The sequence below is a fragment of the Fusarium sambucinum genome, chromosome I (assembly GCF_050947815.1).
Source record: "Fusarium sambucinum isolate potato_lamoka chromosome I, whole genome shotgun sequence".
Classification (NCBI taxonomy): domain Eukaryota; kingdom Fungi; phylum Ascomycota; class Sordariomycetes; order Hypocreales; family Nectriaceae; genus Fusarium; species Fusarium sambucinum.
In genome coordinates this window covers 6,168,346-6,189,579 of record NC_139294.1, presented here as the reverse complement: position 1 = coordinate 6,189,579, position 21,234 = coordinate 6,168,346, and the positions used below count along the sequence as shown (strand labels likewise).

At 49.4% G+C, this 21,234-nt stretch overlaps 5 protein-coding genes across 5 annotated transcripts; 1 reads left to right on the top strand and 4 right to left on the bottom strand.

Annotated features, from left to right (window-relative positions):
* Positions 1–245: 245 nt before the first annotated feature.
* FSST1_004709 (uncharacterized protein) lies at positions 246–2,518 on the top strand (the record flags this gene model as incomplete). The annotated part of the gene is made up of 7 exons (XM_083230910.1): positions 246–313; positions 371–412; positions 463–765; positions 820–1,047; positions 1,099–1,135; positions 1,185–2,155; positions 2,257–2,518. The coding sequence occupies 7 exons, from the start codon at positions 246–248 to the stop codon at positions 2,516–2,518; spliced, it is 1,911 nt and encodes a 636-aa protein (XP_083088139.1).
* A 2,212-nt stretch (positions 2,519–4,730) lies between these two features.
* On the bottom strand, positions 4,731–6,378 carry FSST1_004708 (concanavalin A-like lectin/glucanase domain-containing protein; the record flags this gene model as incomplete). Its single annotated transcript, XM_083230909.1, has 3 exons — positions 4,731–5,692; positions 5,755–6,060; positions 6,120–6,378. The coding sequence occupies 3 exons, from the start codon at positions 6,376–6,378 to the stop codon at positions 4,731–4,733; spliced, it is 1,527 nt and encodes a 508-aa protein (XP_083088138.1).
* A 1,741-nt stretch (positions 6,379–8,119) lies between these two features.
* FSST1_004707 (uncharacterized protein) lies at positions 8,120–9,295 on the bottom strand (the record flags this gene model as incomplete). Its single annotated transcript, XM_083230908.1, has 1 exon — positions 8,120–9,295. One exon carries the CDS (start codon positions 9,293–9,295, stop codon positions 8,120–8,122), a length of 1,176 nt encoding a protein of 391 aa, XP_083088137.1.
* A 2,019-nt stretch (positions 9,296–11,314) lies between these two features.
* On the bottom strand, positions 11,315–13,282 carry FSST1_004706 (uncharacterized protein; the record flags this gene model as incomplete). The annotated part of the gene is made up of 1 exon (XM_083230907.1): positions 11,315–13,282. One exon carries the CDS (start codon positions 13,280–13,282, stop codon positions 11,315–11,317), a length of 1,968 nt encoding a protein of 655 aa, XP_083088136.1.
* A 6,306-nt stretch (positions 13,283–19,588) lies between these two features.
* FSST1_004705 (Endonuclease/exonuclease/phosphatase) lies at positions 19,589–20,485 on the bottom strand (the record flags this gene model as incomplete). The annotated part of the gene is made up of 1 exon (XM_083230906.1): positions 19,589–20,485. One exon carries the CDS (start codon positions 20,483–20,485, stop codon positions 19,589–19,591), a length of 897 nt encoding a protein of 298 aa, XP_083088135.1.
* Between the last annotated feature and the right edge of the window lie 749 nt (positions 20,486–21,234).

Sequence of the window (21,234 nt, the reverse complement as noted above, 5' to 3'; positions counted from 1 at the left end):
AACTCATCGCACCACTCATCATTCCACAGCCAAGATTTCAGATATCTCCAAGATTCATCTGACTTTTATCTCTGGAAACTAATTGACTGGGTGAATTATTGATCGTTACCTTTGTCCCAACGCTCGCTTCCAATCCACAAGCTTGTCTTTGTGGATAATTTCGCGTATGTTTCTTACCCTCATGAGACAAAGTGCACATACTGACTGAATAGTTCTTACCAAACCTTCACTTTTAATACTGCAAAATGGCCGGTCCCGGTGGTGGTCCTCCTCGCCGCAGTCACACCAAGTCTCGCAAGGGCTGTGATACCTGGTATGATTCGCCTCATCTACGATGCTCTCCTGTCTGAATACTGATTTTGCCCTACAGCAAGCGCCGTCACATTCGTTGTGATGAAAACTTCCCTCAATGGTGAGTCTGCCTTGTAATGATCTACTTCTCCCGAGCTAACATGCATGCAGCCGCAACTGTACCAAGCACAAGATTCGATGCCCTTACAATGACGTGCAGGTTCCCGATTCTGAACGCTCTACCACTCCCGACAAGCCCGACCTGATGTGGACACCTCAAATCGAAGCTGCTATTACTGAATGGCAAAGAACAGGCATCTTCCCGCTCCCCAGCCTCGGAATATACCCTGCGCCCATGCCCCATTTGTACTCGGTCGAGGATCTCCGTCTGATCTATCACGTTGCGGCTTTGTACTACCAGTTGGCTACCATCGATGCGAACAACTTCACTCTCTGGACTCGCCACATTCCCACGTACGTCAAATCTTGACTCATCTGAGTGAATGTGAATGCTAAAGCTGTCTCTAGTCTTCTTCGGATAGGTGCCACAACTCCATATGTGATGCACGCTTTGCTTGCCTTCTCTGCCATGCACATTGCTTTCCTCACCGACTGTCCTTTGGTCGGCAGCATGGCCTATGAACACCGAGGCATTGCTCTCAAGGGTCTCCAAGAGGCCATCGGATCTTTCTCCCGTGAGACTTCTGATGCTATCTTGGCAGCCTCTCTTGTCCTTTCTTGGCAGGCTACTGACTGGTAAGTATTTATCTTTACATTTGTTGTAACTGTGACTGACCCAATGATTAGGCGCAGTTGGACTCAACTGATGCAGGGTACCTCATCGGTAAGTTAATGATCATATCGACTCTTGAACACCTCTAACACACAGGCAGGTGATCGATGCCATGGATCCATGGAAGCACGAATCCCAGTTTGGGGACTTTATCGCAGAGAGCAGCACGTTCCCTACAGCCCCGCCATCTCCCGGAAAGGACCATCGTCCCAGCCAGCCTCGCCCTGAGGATCTGGAAGCGTACCAGCGCACCCTCGAGCAAGTTCAAAAGGTCGAGGCACATCTCAAGCACCACAAGGAGGACACAACTCAGATTCAGCATCTCATTGGTTTCCTTCGAGGTTCTCGCAAGATCAGCCCTACACTTTCCATTGCCCAACAATTCGAGCGTCTCCAACCTCTCCGCAAATGGCTCTTCTGGATGCCTGTTGGTTACCTACAGAACTACCATGGCTCCCCCAACTCCCTAGTCATCATTGCTCATTTGTATACTGTGGCTCTTCTCATGGAACGACTCTTCCCTGAGATCGGTGCTGCCTACTTTGGAAGCCTGTCCATCTCCCCAGTCGAGGAGATTGCCCGTCGGCTTATGTCCATCAATGTCTCTGGTACTGGAACCGATATGCAAACTCCCCTGACTCTCATGGAGTTTCCCATCGATACAGTTGGCCAATTCCGCTCTCGCATGGGATGGTTGCACCCCGAAAGAACTCCATCATTCCCTCAGTTCAACCCTCGCAACTTCACTGTCCAGGAGAGCATGCCTTCTACTGAACACTATTTGTATGGGAACCCTGCTTTTAGCTACAGCACCGAGGAAATGCCTATGCTCAATGCCTCAGGACCGCCACCTTCCGCAGTGAGCCCTCTGGTTCTATCACCTTACCCAAGCCAGCAATACCTCAATGTTCCCTCCCCAGCTTACACGGGAGCCTACAGCCCGGCATCCTCGACCTTTGAGGGCTCAGTTGCGTACAGCGATACCGAGGAATACGGATCATGGGACATGAGCACCCTCCAGGGCGGGCCTTCTTCCGCCATTCATGACTCTCCTCAAAACTATGGCGTCGGGTTCGTTACTCCTGTCCAGGCCGTGTGGATCTAGGCTCCTCGAGACGACCACCGGCTCAATTTACACGAAGAACATTAGGGGATTGACCTTTACCACCCAGGATGAACACAGCACCTACGTACCCGCATCAAGATGACTCGAGTTTCTATATGACCTCGGTGACAAGCGCCCCCTCTCCGTATCTCAGCTCGGAGCAATTCGGCATGCTTCCTTTACCCGAATCACCCGTCGCGTCGAACGCACCACTTTCACGACACCGACATACATCGTCCATGTCATCTGTTGCACACCCACCATCTCCCTTGGTACGACCTCCTGTGATGCACCCATATGACGACAACACCCGACGCCGAGTCACCTGATACCCAGCCGGAGCTCGATTTACTCAACCTGTTTTGCCATATTTCGATTTGACTTTCTACTTTTCCCTAAAAACGACGCAGGCGCCATGTATACCACGTTCCTTCAACGCTCGCTACAACCGAATCATACCACGTTGCCATGCAACGCCAACACTCCTTCAACCTCGATCGATACACGCGCCTGGGAGTGCCGTATCATACCTCACACTCTTTGCAATGCCCATCGCCAAAAGAAACGACGCTCTTTCGAATCATGATACCCCATAGACACTCCTTTTTGACGACTTTACGACGATTCGATTGATTATAGAATTGACTCCTTGCGGACCCCCCTTTACCATTTGTGGGAAAACCGTACCTGGAGAGCATAGCGACTGTTTTATTTATTTTTACTGCGCCCGGGAAAAAGTTTGGCGTTTACCGGAGTTTGAGTTTAGCATTTGTTTAGCGCTTTCGATCTTGTTATGTTTTGCTTCGTTTTGGAATGATCATGCTTATCGCTTCCAGCTCTTCACGGAGCTTGGGATGGCGATGGAACTACACGGGACGGAAGCACGATTGGATTATGGGATATTTTATCTGGCTCTATGAGAGAGACTGTAGGCGGATATATGTTTTGGATTGGCATGACACACTTGAAGGATATCATGTGAAGATAGACGCTATATTTGTTGCTTATTACGGCTGTGTTTCATGATTTGTAGGTAGGGAAGATTGATGTCTGACGGCAGTTGCATACACTGCCTGGAGGTTAATTCTTAATCTACGCTGTCGCATTTACCATAAATCTCTCCATGTTAGCCAAGTGATTAATTAGGGTTGTACTTTTGAGGACGTCATATCTTGTTCGTACTTTGTCTGGTTTGGGGTGAGATAAGCCATAGGTAATGGCGGACGAAGCAGCAATAACTCTAGGAATTGACATAGCATGTATATATGACATTGTTAAATCCAACTCGATGTGAAAGCAACAAACTAGTACTCTCACGCAAGTTGTCAAGATCTTAGTCTTGGTCGTAAGCCTTTGGTGCACCTTCCCTTGTATAGGTATATATCTGCTTCAGATGGACAATACTTGGTGGAGATGAGTTCCAAATTCTAAGGGCCTCATGGTATCAGAAAAACCACCCGCTGGAAGCATAAGAGACGTAATTAGAAGGTCCATTTATGCTCCTTAGACTATAGTGCTTAGGCTATTTATTTTCATACCCTAAGACTCAGGGTTGGCTTGATGAATGAAGGTATTTATATATGCCTAGTTAGTTGTTTGTTCTCTTGGATAAAACCCGAGCTAGTTATTTCGAATCCATATATTATCACATTAGTTTATGTTCATTGTGTAATGGATGGTAAATATGCCTGGCGAGACACTTTTGGTTTTGACAGAACAGAGTAGTGACCTTGACATCAGTACCCTGGAAGCAACAAACAGACCGTGGCATGGATCTCAGCTATAACGAGCTTCTTAGTGTTGTGGATCATCACATGTTTGCAACTTTCTCACATCCAGTGTCTTGTCATATCTCTCTATGCAGTTACAATACTTATAAGTGGATTTGATTTGAAGCCGGGACTACTACGGTCAACACCTTCCATACTTCAACGCCGTTTTATATGAGGTTACAAGCAGAGCCTTCCCAGACATCAACGCCATCCATAGCTTTCAATGGATAGGCCACTATCCAAAACCTCCCTCATACGCGCCCTAGACAGAACCAGACAAGTGATGGGGGTAGTACGATGCAGTGCATAAAAATAAAAGAAACAATTATTGTCAAAAAAGAGCGCATAGCCATCCAGGTTGTTGGTATCAATATTCCATTCCGGTCCCCTTCCCAGGAACTCATGTCCAGCCGATGTCACCTCTTCTCGGAGGCCCAACCGGTTCCTGTCTAGAAAATACATATAAAAAAACGACGGCCACCATTTGGAGGCTCTGTTGCCTCGAAAATGCGCGCCTGTCAATACCCAAAACTCCGAGGCGCCTGTGCGGGGAAAAACAAAACGATTGAAATGGATCGTGTGTGGGTGTATTGGTTCAAGCCGACTCCGGTATCTTATGTTGTCGATGCTTCATCTCTTGAGTATCGACATTCTTCCAAATCATGGCGCGACGTTTCAATAACTGGGCGTTTGTGCCGTCAGCTGATTTTTGGGGTTTGCAAAGAGAAAGCATTTCTTGCTTGATGAGCAGTTATATTCACGTTGTAAATCAAGCTGACGTGCTGCTTCGAGGCCTGTTCGAGGCTGTTCGATTTGGTGGAGGTAATCGTGCACTGTCGCTGCGATCACGACCAGCGCCTTGTCGTACGGCATCGCTGTAACTCGGCACAGGTGGATGACCGGGGCTGGAGCTTTGACTAGGAGGTAGTACGGTGGCAGAGGAATTTCCTCGACTGCGATTCATCACCTGAATCAACGGGGTGTCTTCTTCACTGTCACTGCCATATCGATCGTCATCACTGCTGGAATGGTCGGGACTTTGATATTCGGGTGGAGGGTTTGTGGCGTCTTCGAGGTGCAAGTGTAGCGGGTTATGGTTGTGAGTTTCCTGCTGAGGTCCGGCATTGCTGCTAGCTTCGCCATTATCCTCATGAGGCACAAAATGAGCCAGAGAGATATCTGTCGAGCTCCTGACCGGCCCAGGGCTTGTCGGGGGCAGCACGCGGAAGTTGCCACTACGTGTTCGCCCATGCTGAGGAACCAAGTCGTTGGACGGATTGCGTGTATTGTATGAACCTGCTGTGATGGAATGACTGTGCTGCCTGCCTTGGGGATAAGTAGAACCGTCCTTGGTACCAGCTTCTAACAGAATGCTACCCTGCTCAGATCCGTAAGGGGGTGGAGGAGCCAGACTTCCAGTGACGGGAGCGAGACCCCATTTCTTGACGTTGGCCTCAATGAAAACGAATCCAGCTTGTCCGAGATTGACGTGGATAGTAGCAGGGCCGTTTGCACCGATGGCGGGGAAGAAGTTCTGCGCCTTGAGACCGTGGACTACCTCTTCAAGCTTCTTACCGTTGCGTGTGAAGAAGATAGCACCGGTCCGAGGCCGGTAACCCACGCCGACAACGTCGCCCTGTACCAATGGGGGGCCGTAAGGAGTGGCGCCAAATGGTTGGTTGTAGCGGCGAGCACCGGTGGATTGGTATCCAACAGAGTACTTGTGGTAACCTGAAAATACTGTCAGCGAACAATCGGAGGCAAAAGGTGTACAAGAGTAAGACAAAACCCACCAGGTAATCGAAAGAGAGGGTAAGGCTTGGTGGCCATGCCGATGCTCAGTAGAGTGCTTTCCGGCTTTTCGTATATCTTGGCCTCCCAGTAGTAAACGTCGTTTTGTTTAGGGACAGGAAGGTTGCTCATGACGGTACATTCTGAGTCGAAGAATTCGATCTCGGTTCGAGCTTCGACAAAGCAGTTGGCGATCTCGAGTTCGGGTTCAAACTCCCATGCGGAGACACCCTTTTCTTGAATGGCGAGATATTGCGACAGAGAAATATCAGTCTGCATCGACTCGGGAGGATTTGCGGTAACCCAGGCTGTTGCGACAGTTAGTTGGCTTTGTTCTGTTCAAGCTGGAGCGAGCGGTTCGACATACCCTTTGCACGTAGGTATTCCTGACGGGACATATCGTCCATGACCTCAAGGGCCTCGGCCTCATCACGCGCGAATGCCTGTTCATCATCATATTCACCTGGCCGACCGAGTCGATCGAGAATAATGCGACCAGTGCTTGCGCAGCCGGAAACCCAAAAGATGAAGATAACCAGAGCGATGAGGACGATGGATCCGAAGGATGACACGAGGCCGATGACGACGCCTGTAAAGGCTGATGACGGGTTCGACGATAGCCCCATGATGGGCGATAATAAGGTTTCCTAATAACTATCTCTTGAATTTGACTCGACTGTATTCAGAAATAGATTGGTGCTGAATTGTGGTTGATTCGCGAGGTATGGACCGTGTTGTGCGGGTTAATCGATCGATCGTTCGGTGGTGGTTAATCAAGGCACGACGGATCTTGGCGGACGGCGTCACCGCCGCAAATGGTACATGTAAGAATCAATCGCGCAGCGAGATAAGGTCAGATGGAAGAAGGTGTTTATGAGGGAATCGCTGGACAATGGTTGAAAAGATGGTAGGAGAGGAAGAAACGCCGAATGAAGGTGGAGCAAAAACCTGTGATAGAAACGAGCAGGTTCAAGACCAAAGTTTTGGTGGTGATGAAAGAGGAGGAGGAATGACGAAGACGGGGAAGGGAGAGAGACAAGTGAGAGAGGCGAAGCGTTTTAGGTGGTTGGTGGGATCAAATGTGGAGGAGATAAAGCCAAGGATTCGGCCCACGCGATATCGCCACACAAAGTGTCTTTGACAGGAGTAAAAGTAAATAAGTAAATAAAAGTACAAGTATTTCGTGTTTAGAGTTGCTAAGAACTTAAAGGTACAGGTATGTTCTGTATTCATTTGCATCTTTCATGGTCGCGTCATGACTCCCAATAGAATGTTACATGAACTGATCCATGTCAGTGATGCTCCCAGCGACGAGACCTTGTAACTTCCAGTAGCGGGGGGGACTTCTGCCTTCCCAACACTGATGGACTGGAGGGGCGAGGCAAAGTCAGCCCGCGCTCGCTCCCGCCGGTTCCGTCCAAGGCGGGACACCTACGATAGGTACTTTGTTGGTGTTAGCGTAGGCCACTTTGTTAGGCTGCATGTCACTATCATCTCCATGTGGGGCATCATGTCTTCAAGGCTGATCCTGATCCTGATCCAGTCAAGTCGATCATGTATGGAATGTATTCTTCAGGAACAGGAACAGGAACCGAATTCGGGACCTTTGTTCCATGTCAGTCACAGAAACTACCACATATAAGAAATCCTTTCCTTAGAAGACTAAAGTACATACCTCTTTTGCTTCGGCCCGGTGGCTACTCGCTACAGCCAAGACTACCCCCGGGTTTCACATCTTCCATGGATCAGGCGCCTAGCAGCATTAAATGGATCTACGATCCTGCTTGTTGCGCTATTTTGAGCTGTCGCGATACGCCTCACGTCTGGATCAGCTTGGGCTGTAGCTGTATCGCTGACCAACAATATTCCTTGTAAGCTCTAGAATTGACAATGTTTTGATGTTGATACTGGGGTTCTGAAACAACCACTCCGCTCACCAACTTGTTGAATATTAAACCTCATTTGACAGAAGAAGTAATCTGTCGTGTGCATGGGCAAACAAGTTTATCCTAAAAAGTATAGTTACGCTGTCCAACTCACAAAAACTCAAGAGTTACTGATGCAAAACTGAGACTCGCTTATGTTTGCTCAAAATGCGAATCAAATTATCGTACACATCCAAATAATTAATCAAGAAAACATGTAAAGTTAACGTATCGTGATTTACCTATTTATAGTCTACTAATCAGAGCGCATGTCCATTCATGTCCGTGATAATCCGTTACCGTGCCTATTTACATACATTACACATACTACATGAACCAAACCTATCCCAAATCCCAAATCCCAAAAGCAAAAAGTCGCAATTTACCCCATGAAACTCAATAAACAATCTTCGTCAACCCATGAACCAAGATTATTCATCGTCTACTCCTCCTCAATCGTTCGTCCGCGGCGGGCCTCCCGCTGCGCTCTGCGTGCCCTTCTTTCCTCCCTCGCACGCTCCCTCTCCATCTCCCTCAACTCAGGCATCGGGTGGTGATAACTCTTGGTTCCCAGGTCGCCGCTATCATCCGTGGTACGGGTCAACTGCGATCCGCTGAGAAGGCTCTCGCTCACCTGCGAGTCGGCCTGGGTATCGGCGCGGGAGTAGCTTTCGGCACGTTGATAGCTGAAGTCGCGGCGCGCATTGCGGCCAGCTTCACGTAGACGACGAGCCTCGGCACGCATGCGCTCTGCCTCACGGTTCTCGCGACGATCAGCAGTAGAGTAAACCTTGCGGATGCCGCCCTTGGCCTTGGTAGGTGTAGTTGTGGGTGTGGTCTGACGATCGGAGAGGAGGTTGGTTGAAACGTTGGATTCGGTGCCGTTGTTGGTAGAGCCGTCCCACTCGGAGCCTTCACTTTCCTTGTTCAGGCCGCCGACACGGGCAGCCCTTTCATGACGATAGTTGCGCAGTTCCTTCTTGGCAGCACGTTCGGCATCTTCATCCTCGACACCCTCGTCACCGACATGACGACTAGTCTTCTTGCCCTTCTTCGCGCGCTCACGATCTCGCTTTTCTTGCTTACGGCGACGCTTATCGCGAGCATAGATGTCGCTAGCTCCAGCTGTGATACCAGTAAGTGTTGTGCTCTCTGTGACAACGGTTGTGTTGTCATCGTCGACGTCCTTGTATACGCTGCCACCGCCGAGGTTTGTGGGTCGAGTTGCGTTGGAAAGAATAGTGCCGTTAGGTCCGGTGCGTCGAAGTACAGTAGATTTGTAGTCATCCCAATCGTTCTCCTTGAATTGGAAACCACCGTTCTTGGCCCAGAAGAAAAACCAGATACCGGTGCAAACAAAGACGACACCAATCAGAGCGAAGAGGAAGAAGAAACCAGCATTGTTGATATTATGAGGGTCAAAAGAGCCCGAGTCAGGCACGACAGATGGTTTGTGTCTATTGTCGCTGTCTTTATCATCTTTATCGTCTCGAGCGACGAGTACTTTGGAAGCCTTGAGCAGATGCCCCGAGAGTGTAGAGAAAGCCTCGGCAGCCTTGGGGGCGTGTTGTGTGAGCGAAGGCGCACTGCGCAATGTGCGGATGAGGGTGGGAGCCATGATGGAATGAAGTTGTAATGAGCAGGTCTCAGTCACAGGAATATGATAAAGCTAGGCTTCGGGTGCTGTAGCCCAGCCGAGCTTGATGGTGAACAGGACCAAGCGGTCAAGGCGGATTGCACAAAACAAAGATTGAATAAATTTGGTATATCGTAGGTCGTTAAAATGAATCTAGTCGAGTCGTGATGAGTATGAGAAAAGTGTTTGCTTGAGATAAAGAGCGGTAAAACGATGAGGAAGAGGGACTTGCGTGGCTTTGCCAAGGCGATGGTGCTTGGTTAACCGAGAAACGAGGCAGGGAAAATACGTGGCTGGGACGTGTAAAAGGTGGTTGGGCACTTAAACGTGCGCGTTGGAATCCCTACAACGGTCGGTAAAGCACGTCAATTTGAAGGCTATTGAATCAGAAACAATAAACTAGTGACATCAGAAGTGTCTTTTAGTCTCTTCTATCGTAGATCTAGTTGTTTTACTTGTCGATTCCCTCAACTCATGTCTATCGTCGTGAGATTCAGCCACAATCTTCAAATGACGTCAAAAGTAAATACTTCTACCGCTGACCGGGCAACGCTCGCACAGAGTGCCAATTTAGTCAATATCCAATCACAGCTGTCCACGACTTGATGCTCCAGATCTCAATGCACACGCCCCCATCCAAGGTTTCGTTTCTGGCCGCTTGGGAATGGGAACCGACGAGCTCTATTTTAGCCCGCATAAGTCGGCGGATTGGAAAGAAGCTTCTAGGGGAGTAGGGTTGATCCAATGCCCGGCACCCAAAGTTCCTAACCTAACGCGCGCATAATTCATCGTGATGCTTTGAGTTGGGCTTGCTACAAAACTCGAGACCCGAGCATCGTATCTGACTCAACCCCTGAGATAGCTCACGGCCGCATGAATTAATGTCAGAGGCGCTTAACTGGAATCGTTAGTTGTTGAACCCAAATCTTCAGCTACAGGTTCAGGAGATCGACAGTTTTTCACGCATAAAGTCAGACCTGAGACGAGTGGTTCATATGCTGTAGTTCAATTGCTGAATATCCATCCTCCTTCCCCAAACAACACCAAATCCGTGTTTCAATTCAATCCCTAATCTCCATTGAAGCCACTATTTTACCCCAGATCGGCAGAATCTGTCACAGTTCACTTGTAAAGTCAGGCAAGAAGAATGAAGAACCCAAACATGCATGTCATGCTGGTTATAACATAAGATTATTCTCTGTCGGGCAACAGATAGAGGCGCGAACCTCATTTGCCCGTACAATCTATCGTTTTGATAACAAAGCTTGCATAATCCTTCCAGCCATGTCTCGGTTTCCTCCTCTTACGACATGCTCAACAATGCAATACAAAAAGCCACATCCGTAACCGTTTCTCACGCAGCTCCCTCCAAGGGTGCATGCAAATCCAGTCATAGCGAAAAAGGAACATGTAGACCAACATGATAAAGTTGTAGTCCCAATCCTGCCAATGTAGTCTTGTGGGCCAAGGTTGTCACCGTGCTGAGTAGCTTTCAACCGTGCGTCAGATTGAAGACAACTTAGTCGATAGCCGCCCAGAGATGAAACCCTATATCCCTAAAACACAATTGGCGTCTTTTCATTGCTCCAACTAAATCCAACACGAGCCCCGTGAGGGCGTACATGAATTCCGGATAAAAGAGTTGTTTTGCGTAAGCGCCCATGACCTGAGCGGTTGGCGATGAAGCACCGAATCGCTGAGGGGACTGGATCCTCCCACCATCAACACTTTTGGGGTATCAAGTTTCTGCGATGAAGCCAACAGGCGTGCTTAACCCAAGAATAGAAGCATAAGGATACAGATTCAGTGAGATACAGAACGTCCACTAAAATGCTCAATCAAAAGCCAAGATCCAAGATTAAACGTAAAACGCTGCCCATCCTGTAGACATCTGGATGCAGATAATGTGAAGAAATAGATATAAGTGAAAAAAATAACAAAAATGCAAAACAATAACGCGCTGATCATCAACTTTGTCATCTCTCATAAGAAGAAGAATCATCAATAAATATAGTCATCCATGGTAAGCGATGGATCATACGGGGCATGATTTCCAGAATAGCCCCGGTGATGCGAGTCAGAACGACTAGGAGTGTGCGGTCGATAAGGCAGAGCTTTTCGTTCAACTCGGCTTTGGACGTCCTCAAGCTGGTAATAACTGCTTGCACGGTCGCTACCAAGACGAGAGCCAGCAGTTGGTCTGGAGAAGGTAATCTCACCTCCATCGCCACATTCGATCTCAGCACCCGACACACGCACGACGGCCGAACCTGATACTTTGATGGTAACATTGTCGGTATCGCTAGAAGAAGACCGGGTGAGGCCAGTGGTGTTGCTTCGCTTGTACTCGCTGTCATCATGGCTGCCGCTGCTGCGACTGCTTCCGCCGCCAAGCCGAGGGTTGCTGGCTTTGCGAAGGGCGGCGGCAGTTAAAGGCATGGCAGGGCCGCCATTGATGTCGTCCTGATATTTCATAGCGTCCAAATATTTGTCCTCATCCAGACTGGCACCGCCACTGTCGTACTGGTCATAATCGTAGAATGAATCTCGCCTAGTATTGCGGGCAGGGATGATATCAATCCCGCCACGCTCGTATGCAACAGATCCACGACGAGTGCTGCGGGCAGGAATGATATCAGCGCCATAACCTTCATATGCAACCGAGCTTCTTCGGGGGCGAGACGTTAAGGCTGTACGACGGTCGAAGTTGGCCTCAGGGGAATCGGCAAAAAGACCAGGGCTTTCCGTGAAGTCCTCGTCATCATAGCCTTGTTGGTCTGCAAACCCGACACGGCTACGGCTGGATGGTGGAGGGCGTGAAGGAGTTCTCGTCGTCTTCTGACGAGTCAGTGTTTGAGGCGGAGCACGGAATGGAGTGGTTTGAGAAGGCATAGCAGACTTAGGTCTTGGGATACTGTCAGGAGGAGGCATTCGTCGGCGATCATCCTCAATCTGCTGTGGTGGTGGCTTCCTACTAGAGCGGGAGGCACGCCTTAACGGACGAGGAGGCTCAGGCTGCTGTTCCTCTACTTCATACTCATCCTGAGGGTACCCGATATTGGAAGGAGAAGGTTGATCCTGTCGAAATCCCATGGATGACGCAGGTCGCTCGAAACGGTTCCTGAGATGAGCGCTTGCTTGTGATGAAGGCATGTCAAAGAAGCCGGGTGGTCCTCCACCAACAGGTGAAGGTGATGGCGGAATACCCGATACAGACGGAGACGATGCTCCAGGGAAATAGGGTGATGGTCCTGGGAATGATCCAACGGGGAAAGAAGGCTGAGAGTGCTGGTGATGATGCCAACCAGCATTGGAAATTGGAGGAGCTGGCTGTCCAGGGTAATAGCTGTGAGGTCGAGTCTGAGCACGGGGGCGCATGCCCGAGACGGCAGGCTGTTGAACACCATAGCATGAAGGGTCCTCAACGCGGCCACGACGATATTGTTGAATAACAGGCTCAGTCCTGGTGTGACTCAAAGACGTAGGGCGAGGCCTCCTCGCGGGCTTACCCTCACGCTCTCTGGGTGCTTGCTGTGCTTGTGCCTGTGCTTGAGCTTGAGCTTGAGCTTGAGCTTGCTGCTTAGCTTCAGCCCTGACTTTTCGCTGTTGCAACTCGGCAGCTTCTTTTTGTTTTCTTTCCTTACGACGTCGATCTTTGTCTCGTTGCTCACGTTGCTGTTCACGCTCTCGCTCCCGTTCATGGTCCCGGCGGGAACGTTCCTCTCTACGAGGGGGAGGACGAGGTTCCTCGTCTGAATAGTCATCGCTGGGAGGGGTTACCTGCCTTCGGCTTGTGTGTCGTCTGTGTTCGCCGCGGGATTTTCCAGTATTGGGACGTTCTTTGGGGGGAGGGCTCGCGGGACCTGGAGCTTCAGAGACGGCATAGCGGCGTGTATCACGGATGCCCTCGAGGACAGAGGTCTCTGAGTCCTCCTCGGCATCCTCAACGTAGCAAACGTTCTTAGACATTGTGTGTGAAAAAGGACCAAGTGGTTTAATCTGAGTGAGTTGGCTTCAGAGAAGCGTTGGTTGGAGGAGGGGTTCGACGGGATCGAACAGGGACCACACTAGGTGGGACGGCAGAGTAGGTACTAATGTATATAGAGTCGCAATGGCAGGCGGTGAGTAGACCGGCAATGATGGTGACGGTCTTTGCAATCGCGAACGCAATGCTTTAACGTCCCCTTTCGTGAAACCAGACAAGCGACATGTGAAGGAACTCGAAGTCGTTGATCAAGACAGTTGGAGCTGGGAAAAAGTCGAGAATAAAATGTCGCTGATGAATTGGATTGGGTGTTGAAGGCGGTGACGATAGTGGCATAGACCAGGGCGGGCTTTTTTCGATGGAGACGCTAGTAACGATTTTTGTTTATAACCGAAGGTATAAAAAATCGATCGAGATGAATATGATACTCGAGTTGAAGCGAGGAAGCGAAGAAATAAGTATGTAGATCAGATATTTTTAAGAAAAGACAAGTTATCAAACTGTCATGGGTAGAAGACAAGACATGGAAGACAAGAAGGAGGGCAGGAGGGGAAAGAAGCGATGGGCATGGATGGACGGGATGGTCTGTTTTTAATAAAAGTTCAAGTGCAGTAAGTGCAGGTGAGGTAGGTAATTTTCAGGGCCTGGGGGGCGTCGAGTTAGTGGAAGCCCGTAGGTCGGATCGATGTGTGGGGGTGTGCGCTCAGACTGTTACCGGTAGGTAGTTTTAGTGGAAGAAGCAGTGGACGACCTATGGACACTATTACTATTACCGCCGGGCCCCAGGGCGGACCTGCCTACGGACACGCAGCCACTGGCCGTTGTGGCCATAGACGTTGATTAATGGCCCAGCAATAGGGAAGCCACTTTATTCAAGCCCAACGATTGACGGTCGGGTCTTTTTCTTTCCAAGCTGGCAGCATCATCACAACAAATCGTCATTCTGATTATCAAGAGTCAAAAGAAAACGATTGTCAATAATGGAAGGAGATGAGATGGAAAAGAGTGTGTGGACGGGCGTGCGAGGTGCAAAGTGCAACCAGCAGCAATAAAGCACAGCACAGCAACAGCACAGCACAGAGAATTGGAAGCAAGGGGGCCCGTCGCCTCTTCTATTGATTAGTCCAAAGGGCGTGTCCTTAACATACCACGGGACGATCAATCAAGCGACTCGACGCTGGAGCCAGCACAGCAATGGAACTGCAGACTCACACTCACACTGCAGTTCAAGTCAAATCAAAGCAAGTCAACCACGTCAAGTCGATGCAGGAGAGCAATGACGAAGACACTGACTGACACGAAAACAGAACGACACGCAGAAAGAGATTGGCTGCCGTTTATTTTTACTCGCTCCTTTATTACCCGCAAAACTTGATTCATCACCACTAAGACAGAACGACACCACCCGTCTTTGAGGGCTTATTCTCGTTCATCCAGCAACCAAAAACTACCAGAGACACTACTGTACTCTCAACCGCCACAAACATTCTGAGCCATGACTTTTAGATATTGCTATCACATTCGTCAGCAAGCTCACTCATCGGTCTCTACTCACAAAGGTACAATGGTTCCGATGTGGCAAGGGAGCCTGAGTCCTTGAGAATTAAAAACCGCTACGTCGTCACGGCCCGCCTCACTTCATGCTGTGTTGGCATAGACTACTTATCTACCCAGGCATTTTTATGCCGAATTTAGTATACTCGACTCCATCATGGATGCCCCTGATTTGAATTCCTCCCTCGCTCGACTTTCCCATCTTTCATTCTTCCTCAAACTTTGATTCCTCGCAAAAATGCCATTGAAAATTAAGCATCCTCGTATGGTAAACAGGTGGGGGTAGCTAGCTATGCTGAAACCAGGGTCTGTCTGGTCTGCACTCTTGCTGCGCTGGTCAATTATCGTGGAATGTAATGGATCCAAGGCCACAAATAAGCAGCGCCCTGGGCGATGGAGATTTTCACTAAGCTTTGATTGACCCTCAACTTGATGCTGGGGTATGCCTGTCTTGACTCGAAGGGTAGAATGATTGTCAGTCGATTGTATGAGGCCCTGAGATAAAATCTCTGCTCTCTAGTAGTAGTTGTATCATGTTATGATGGATATTATAGAGACTACAGAGTATCATCCCGCCGTCTAGTCCTCAAACATTAAATTATCTCTCACCCTGATCACAACGACCCAACCCCCCGTGTACGGACGAAGGACCCTGGCAAATTCATGGCATTGTCATGTGAGTTGTTGCAGTTGGTGAAACACTTTGGAATAGCCAAAACACCAACAAGCAGTCACCAAACCATGCTCAAACCAAGTGAGGCGGCGGTTAATAAGCTGGCTCTGCTGGTGACGATGCAAACCACCAGCCTTCTGCTGTGCTCTGACCCGACCCGACACGACCCTCTCTGCTCTTCCTGCGCCGCCGAGAATGGATCTGATCTGTCGAAGCGACCCCAGATAGTGCCCTGGAAGCCCACACAGAAGCGAGAGACCCAACTTGTAAGCGGGTCAGGGTGGTTATCTGACAGGGAATACCTTTCCATGACTGGTGCCAGTTGCAAGCAGGCAAGCCCAACTGTGGAGTTTTTCGAGAGCGTTTTATCCAACGATTCCTTTGGAAGCTTTCTCTGTCTTCCAGTCACAACATTTGCCTTGTCTAAAAAGTCTGCACATTTGAATTGAGGCTGATGGCGACACGCCCCCCCTCTTCCGAAAGTGGCTCACTCTAAAGAAGAGGGAATTGATATCAATCAAGACATGCTTGAGACGTTGATGTTCGTTTATCGATCGCCTGCACTGAAGCGAGAGACGGTCGCCTACATATTCCTGTCGCTTCGAGTCTTGAGGAACTCGGAAAGAAGCGCAAACAGGACAAGGATTGTTCGCCGTTAGCCGGGTGGTTCCCCACGAGTGTGTGACAGATAAATGCTATATACAAGCCCGAATCATCAACTGCTCTCGCCCTTTCTGGACAGAGTAGATGGATCGGGTTCTGCCATCACATGGCACAAATGCTTAACAGAGTAGGACAGGGGACGGGTACACAAGACAAGGACCAGCCAATGCGGGTGATGGGCTCGCCAAAACGGTTATTACTGTAGAAACATGGCGAATGCTAAATTGGGTATGCATAGAGATGCCCGATGTGTAACTGGCTGGACTCTGGCACTCAACGTTGGATATCCATCCGTCTGTCTCCATTGATCTACACCTCCACCAAGTGCCGAGCTTAGCTTTGTCCTTGTCCTTGTCCACAAGGCCTCTCTTCCAACCTGTTGGCTTCGTGCCTAACTGGCGAGAGAACCTTTTGCCCAAAGGCTGCCTCTGGTTCCCCCTCTCTTGGTTCGGGTACCAACAGATGAACCCGATCGACAGCAATTGGAAGCCGAAAACGTGAGTGCAGCGCGGGGTACACGTGGGAATGTCGAAGCACCCGCCGGTGATTAATTAATTAGTGGTAAACCTGGTAGTGACAGAGTGACAGGTTGTCCCGCCATCCTTGTCCTCGTCTACGACTGGTTACTGCGATTGAGTTGAGGCTCCGGGCTTGATTTGGAAGCATGTTTTGAGGTTATCGCTCACATCGAGCGTTGACTCATACCTACTGTAGCATGAGAGACAATGTGTTTTGCATTCGGCTATTCTTCTTCCTGCTGTTTCCTCCTCAAACAAACCAAAGACGAGCTTAGAATCGTGTCACTTGATTTCAAGCGCTTGCGGCGTTATCACTTCTAGTCTATTCGACGACTCCAGAGAGGTAGTGGCTTCAAGCTCACTCGTCCATCCCAGTCGCTTTGCCGCAATGACCATGCTTGATGCTTGCACAGGCCAGGCCTGGATGCCCAACGCACATCTCACTGACTACCATGTAAAGTCCATCGACAGTAAAAGATGGCTCGGGCGGTTAATCCCGTTGTCGGCGATACTTATAACCCTGCCCAGTTCTGACGACCCGGGTCCAGCTCCGTCCCAGCCTCACGTCGCACCATTCGTCACCTCGAATACGTGTCCATCGTTCCGGGCTGAGACCTCCGAATCCCGGAACCCATGATCCACTCTCGCCGGCTTGACATCCTTGTCCTTCCGCGTCTAGTCCGGAGATGGCCTCCTCTCTCCTCCGCCCTACCACCGATGAACAACAAGTACAGCGCAGTAACGTTGTTTGTTCCCTAGTGTTTCATGTTTTAGCTTGGGCTCAAGTCGGCCAATTTCGATTGCAACTTACATCGACATGTCAGTCATCATCGTCTGTTCTTCTTTATATCGGACTTTAAACGTTCGTGATTACGAAGCAAGTCAGCGTTACATTAGTAGTCAAGTCAACGGTATCGGTGTCATTCTTATCAGCTGACTTTGGTGACTCTTCTTCGAGCAAAGACACGCTACTACGTTTATTCTTATCTGCTGTTTCACTCCGCCCCCCATCATTCTGCACCCTTTCTGTAGACCCTCCAGCTTCGAGATGTTGCCTTGTTGCACTTTTACCCAACAACTTTGCCTTCCCATTGTCTCAGTCTTTTCAATTTTCGGTCTAGTCATGGTTCTTGATTGGCGTCTATTCTACTTGTAATGACATGTTTGTCAGTCGTTGTGCTTCATGACCTCTTTGGAACCATCACGGCGTACTGCTGTGCTGCCCTCGCTCTCTATTGACATATTCAAAACTTACTGAATGGTCATAATGTGCTTTAAATACAAGACTATCTTGACTAGACCTGACGGGGATATAACTCAGCCGGGGTCTTGCGGATGGCTTGCTTTGGTCTCTCCAGATTGTGCGGGGATAGTCTAGAGGTGCATCCAAGGCATTGACGCGTCTCCAGCGCCGTCAGCCGGCATGAGTGCCACACGATTCCTGACCATTGACTGAGATTATGTTTTAAACATTTGTGGCAACTGCCATATTTGTGTTCGCGAGTGTGGCTCTGACTTACCAATCCACCCAATTCTGTCAAAGACGGCCGAGACATCATCTGTAACAGAAACATCATGAATCTTGACGTGGTTCATGTATCCAGGATTACGGATTGTCTGTTTTATCAACGAGTCATCCTAGTACTGAACTACTGCGGGGGAGTGCAACTAGTCCTTTGCATTTCAAGATGACAAGCATAATTACACCCATCATGGGCACAACTTTCCGGAGCTAGACCGCGGCCAGGTCTTCCTAGCATCGTGTTTGCTTGATCCGCGAACATCGGTCTGCTCTCAACGTCTTTTCGAACTAGACTTGAGACAGCAATAGTTCGCGTCTAGTAGCACACGGACTGCAAGAAAACACAAGTGCATATCATATCTTGTAGATCCGTGGAGGTGGACACTAACTTCTTCGCCCATTCTTGTGATCAAAGTTGTCACCCACCCATAGCACGACAACCATCATCGTGTATCCGAACTCAACCGTCAGTTCTGATAACAAGCCATATAATGGTGTTGGAGAAGCCCCCCAAACCCCTCTTCTCCTCCACCATCTTGCACACACCGCTTTTTGCTATTCGCCCCTCAATACTACTAGACACAGGAATTCACGTTCGGTTTTGCCGAGCAGAGCCTCAACTTCTGGAGATTGCACATCTTGACATGTCTTATTGGCATAATGTTAGAGTGTCTTGCGCAGGCAACCACCCACGGTTGCGTAGGTCTCACAATGATAGGCCACTTTTCTGCAGCTGGCCAAGAATCTATTAGTCTACAGCAGCACCACTGTTCTTACTCGCCAGGTTCCTATCTTTACTCGGCGTTGATCAACGCTGTGGTTTCTGTGGATATGCACGCTACATACCCGTCCTGCTAGCTTGCATCACGCTGCTGTGGGAACTATCACTTTGAGAACGGGCGACAACCCAATCGTGTCTGTCGCATGCGATGCTGTAACCTCTACGATCGATCTGGGATTCGCAGACCCGTACTTGATTACTTGATCTGGTTGCACATTGATAACGAGTTGCAGCTTCACCTGTCGTGGCCGCAAGAGGTTGGACTGTCAGACGAACTGCCACTGTAGAGAGGTAACTTGGAGAGCTATTCACATGTCGCTATGACAATTGCCTGTTATGAATTGTAAAACAAGGATGTGGTAATCCTGGACATACGATCGTCCGATAGTGCGTTGGTTCGATCTCCTTGGTACCCCTAACACCAATGCTCCTGCTGTGAAGCCGACTAATCAACCTTGCACACATCGCGATTGGCATCTCTGTCAATACTAAATACCACCTTGATTGATCAGAGAACACATATGTCAAAAAGGTCACCAGATGCACTCACGTTGGGCACCGTGCAACCCTTGTGCCCGATCAAACCACAATGTCCAAGTCTGACACGACAGGTCGGTGATCCGAGATACGAACGCCATCATCGAAGCCATTCGCCAGTACGGCAAATGTCTGGACAATTGCTGTACGCGGCTCCTGTATAAACAAAAAGTCAATGCGCGAGGGTGGCCAGGAACCCCCGAAGCTCGTGTACGTCGTCTCGTTGCCGTAGTGCTTCTCCTTGGGAACCAGGTCCGACACGTCAGAGATGCCAGAGCCAGGTGCCGTTATGGTCTTGTACGCGCCGTCATCAGGCTCGCTGTTGAAATCACCACCGATGAGCACCGCTGATGCTTTCTTGTCACCGGCCTGTCCCCATTCACGGGCGAACTTGACGAGGAGTTTGGCGCTGTTCTGTCTAGCCTCTACGCCAATGTGATCGAAGTGGGTGCTGAACACGACGACACGGGTGGCTGTTACGCGGTGCTCAAACTCGGCCATTGTAACGATGCGATTGAGCACTGCGTCCCAACCGCGCGAGGGCTTCGAGGGTGTCTTGCTTAACCAGCGGACTTCACTGCGTACGTTCTTCCAGATGTCGTCACGGTAGAAGATGGGAGAGAACTCGCCATCTTCAGGTTTTGTGCCCCGTCCACGACCGATATGTTGCCATTTAGGGCCCAGATCCTCCTGGATCTCGTTGACCTGATGGAAGAGACACTCCTGCAGACAGATGAATGGGCTCTCGTGCCCAGCGGTGATGAAGTTCAATTGGTTGATGAGCTTGGGACGTCGCTCAGCCCAGGGCCTTTCGTTCTTCTCAAACTTTTTCGTTGCATAGCGGACGTTAAAGGTGACGATGCGCAAGGGCATTCTCTGTTCCTTAGCAGAGATGTTCATTCTCAGCGATGTGCTGGATAGGATATCGAGTTGTGTCATGGCGGGGTTTGTTGATGGTACGTCGTTAGTGGTGGCACGCTTAATAAGACGAGACAAGGATGCCAAACAAGGATCGCGATGGAACAGCAGATGCGATATAGTTATCTAGAGTAAGAGGGATAAGGATGAAGCTATTGAGGTATTGATGAATACTGTAGATAGGTCTGGAATGAGACGCGTAGCTCACAGAGAGCTGAACGTAGCTAGCTATTCAATGAGGTCATCACGTGGGAGAGCTCTGGCCTTGTCCCGCTATAGGAAAAGTGTCTTTTCCCCGGATTTGGACCTGCAGGGGTTTCCAGCCACACTTATCTGTATTGAGACGAGGTTCTATAACGCCAGAAGCTATGATGTATTGCTTCTATTTGATATCGATGGTCAAACATAAAGGCTGAAGAGTACATGGCTCTCCTTTCACATATTAAGCTCATCAGTGTGTCACAGTGACTACACTACTAGAAAATATCGAATTAGGCAACCCAAGACCCTTAAACAGGGCTCAGTGGTCTCCAGGCTCGCCAAAGAGCTCCAGGGTAGTAGGTTTAGTATTGCTTCTGATGTCTAATTAAACCACGTCGGCTTGGTAGATAAATAGCACGAGAGAGGCAACATTACTTGAAAGTTAAGCTGAAGAGAATAAGGACCTATTACAATAACATTAGTACGCTTCCGTCCTGCTGTAAGAGGAAATTGCGGGCTGCTGAATCAGAAACCAAGTGCACCACAAGGGGAGAACACTAGCTAATTAT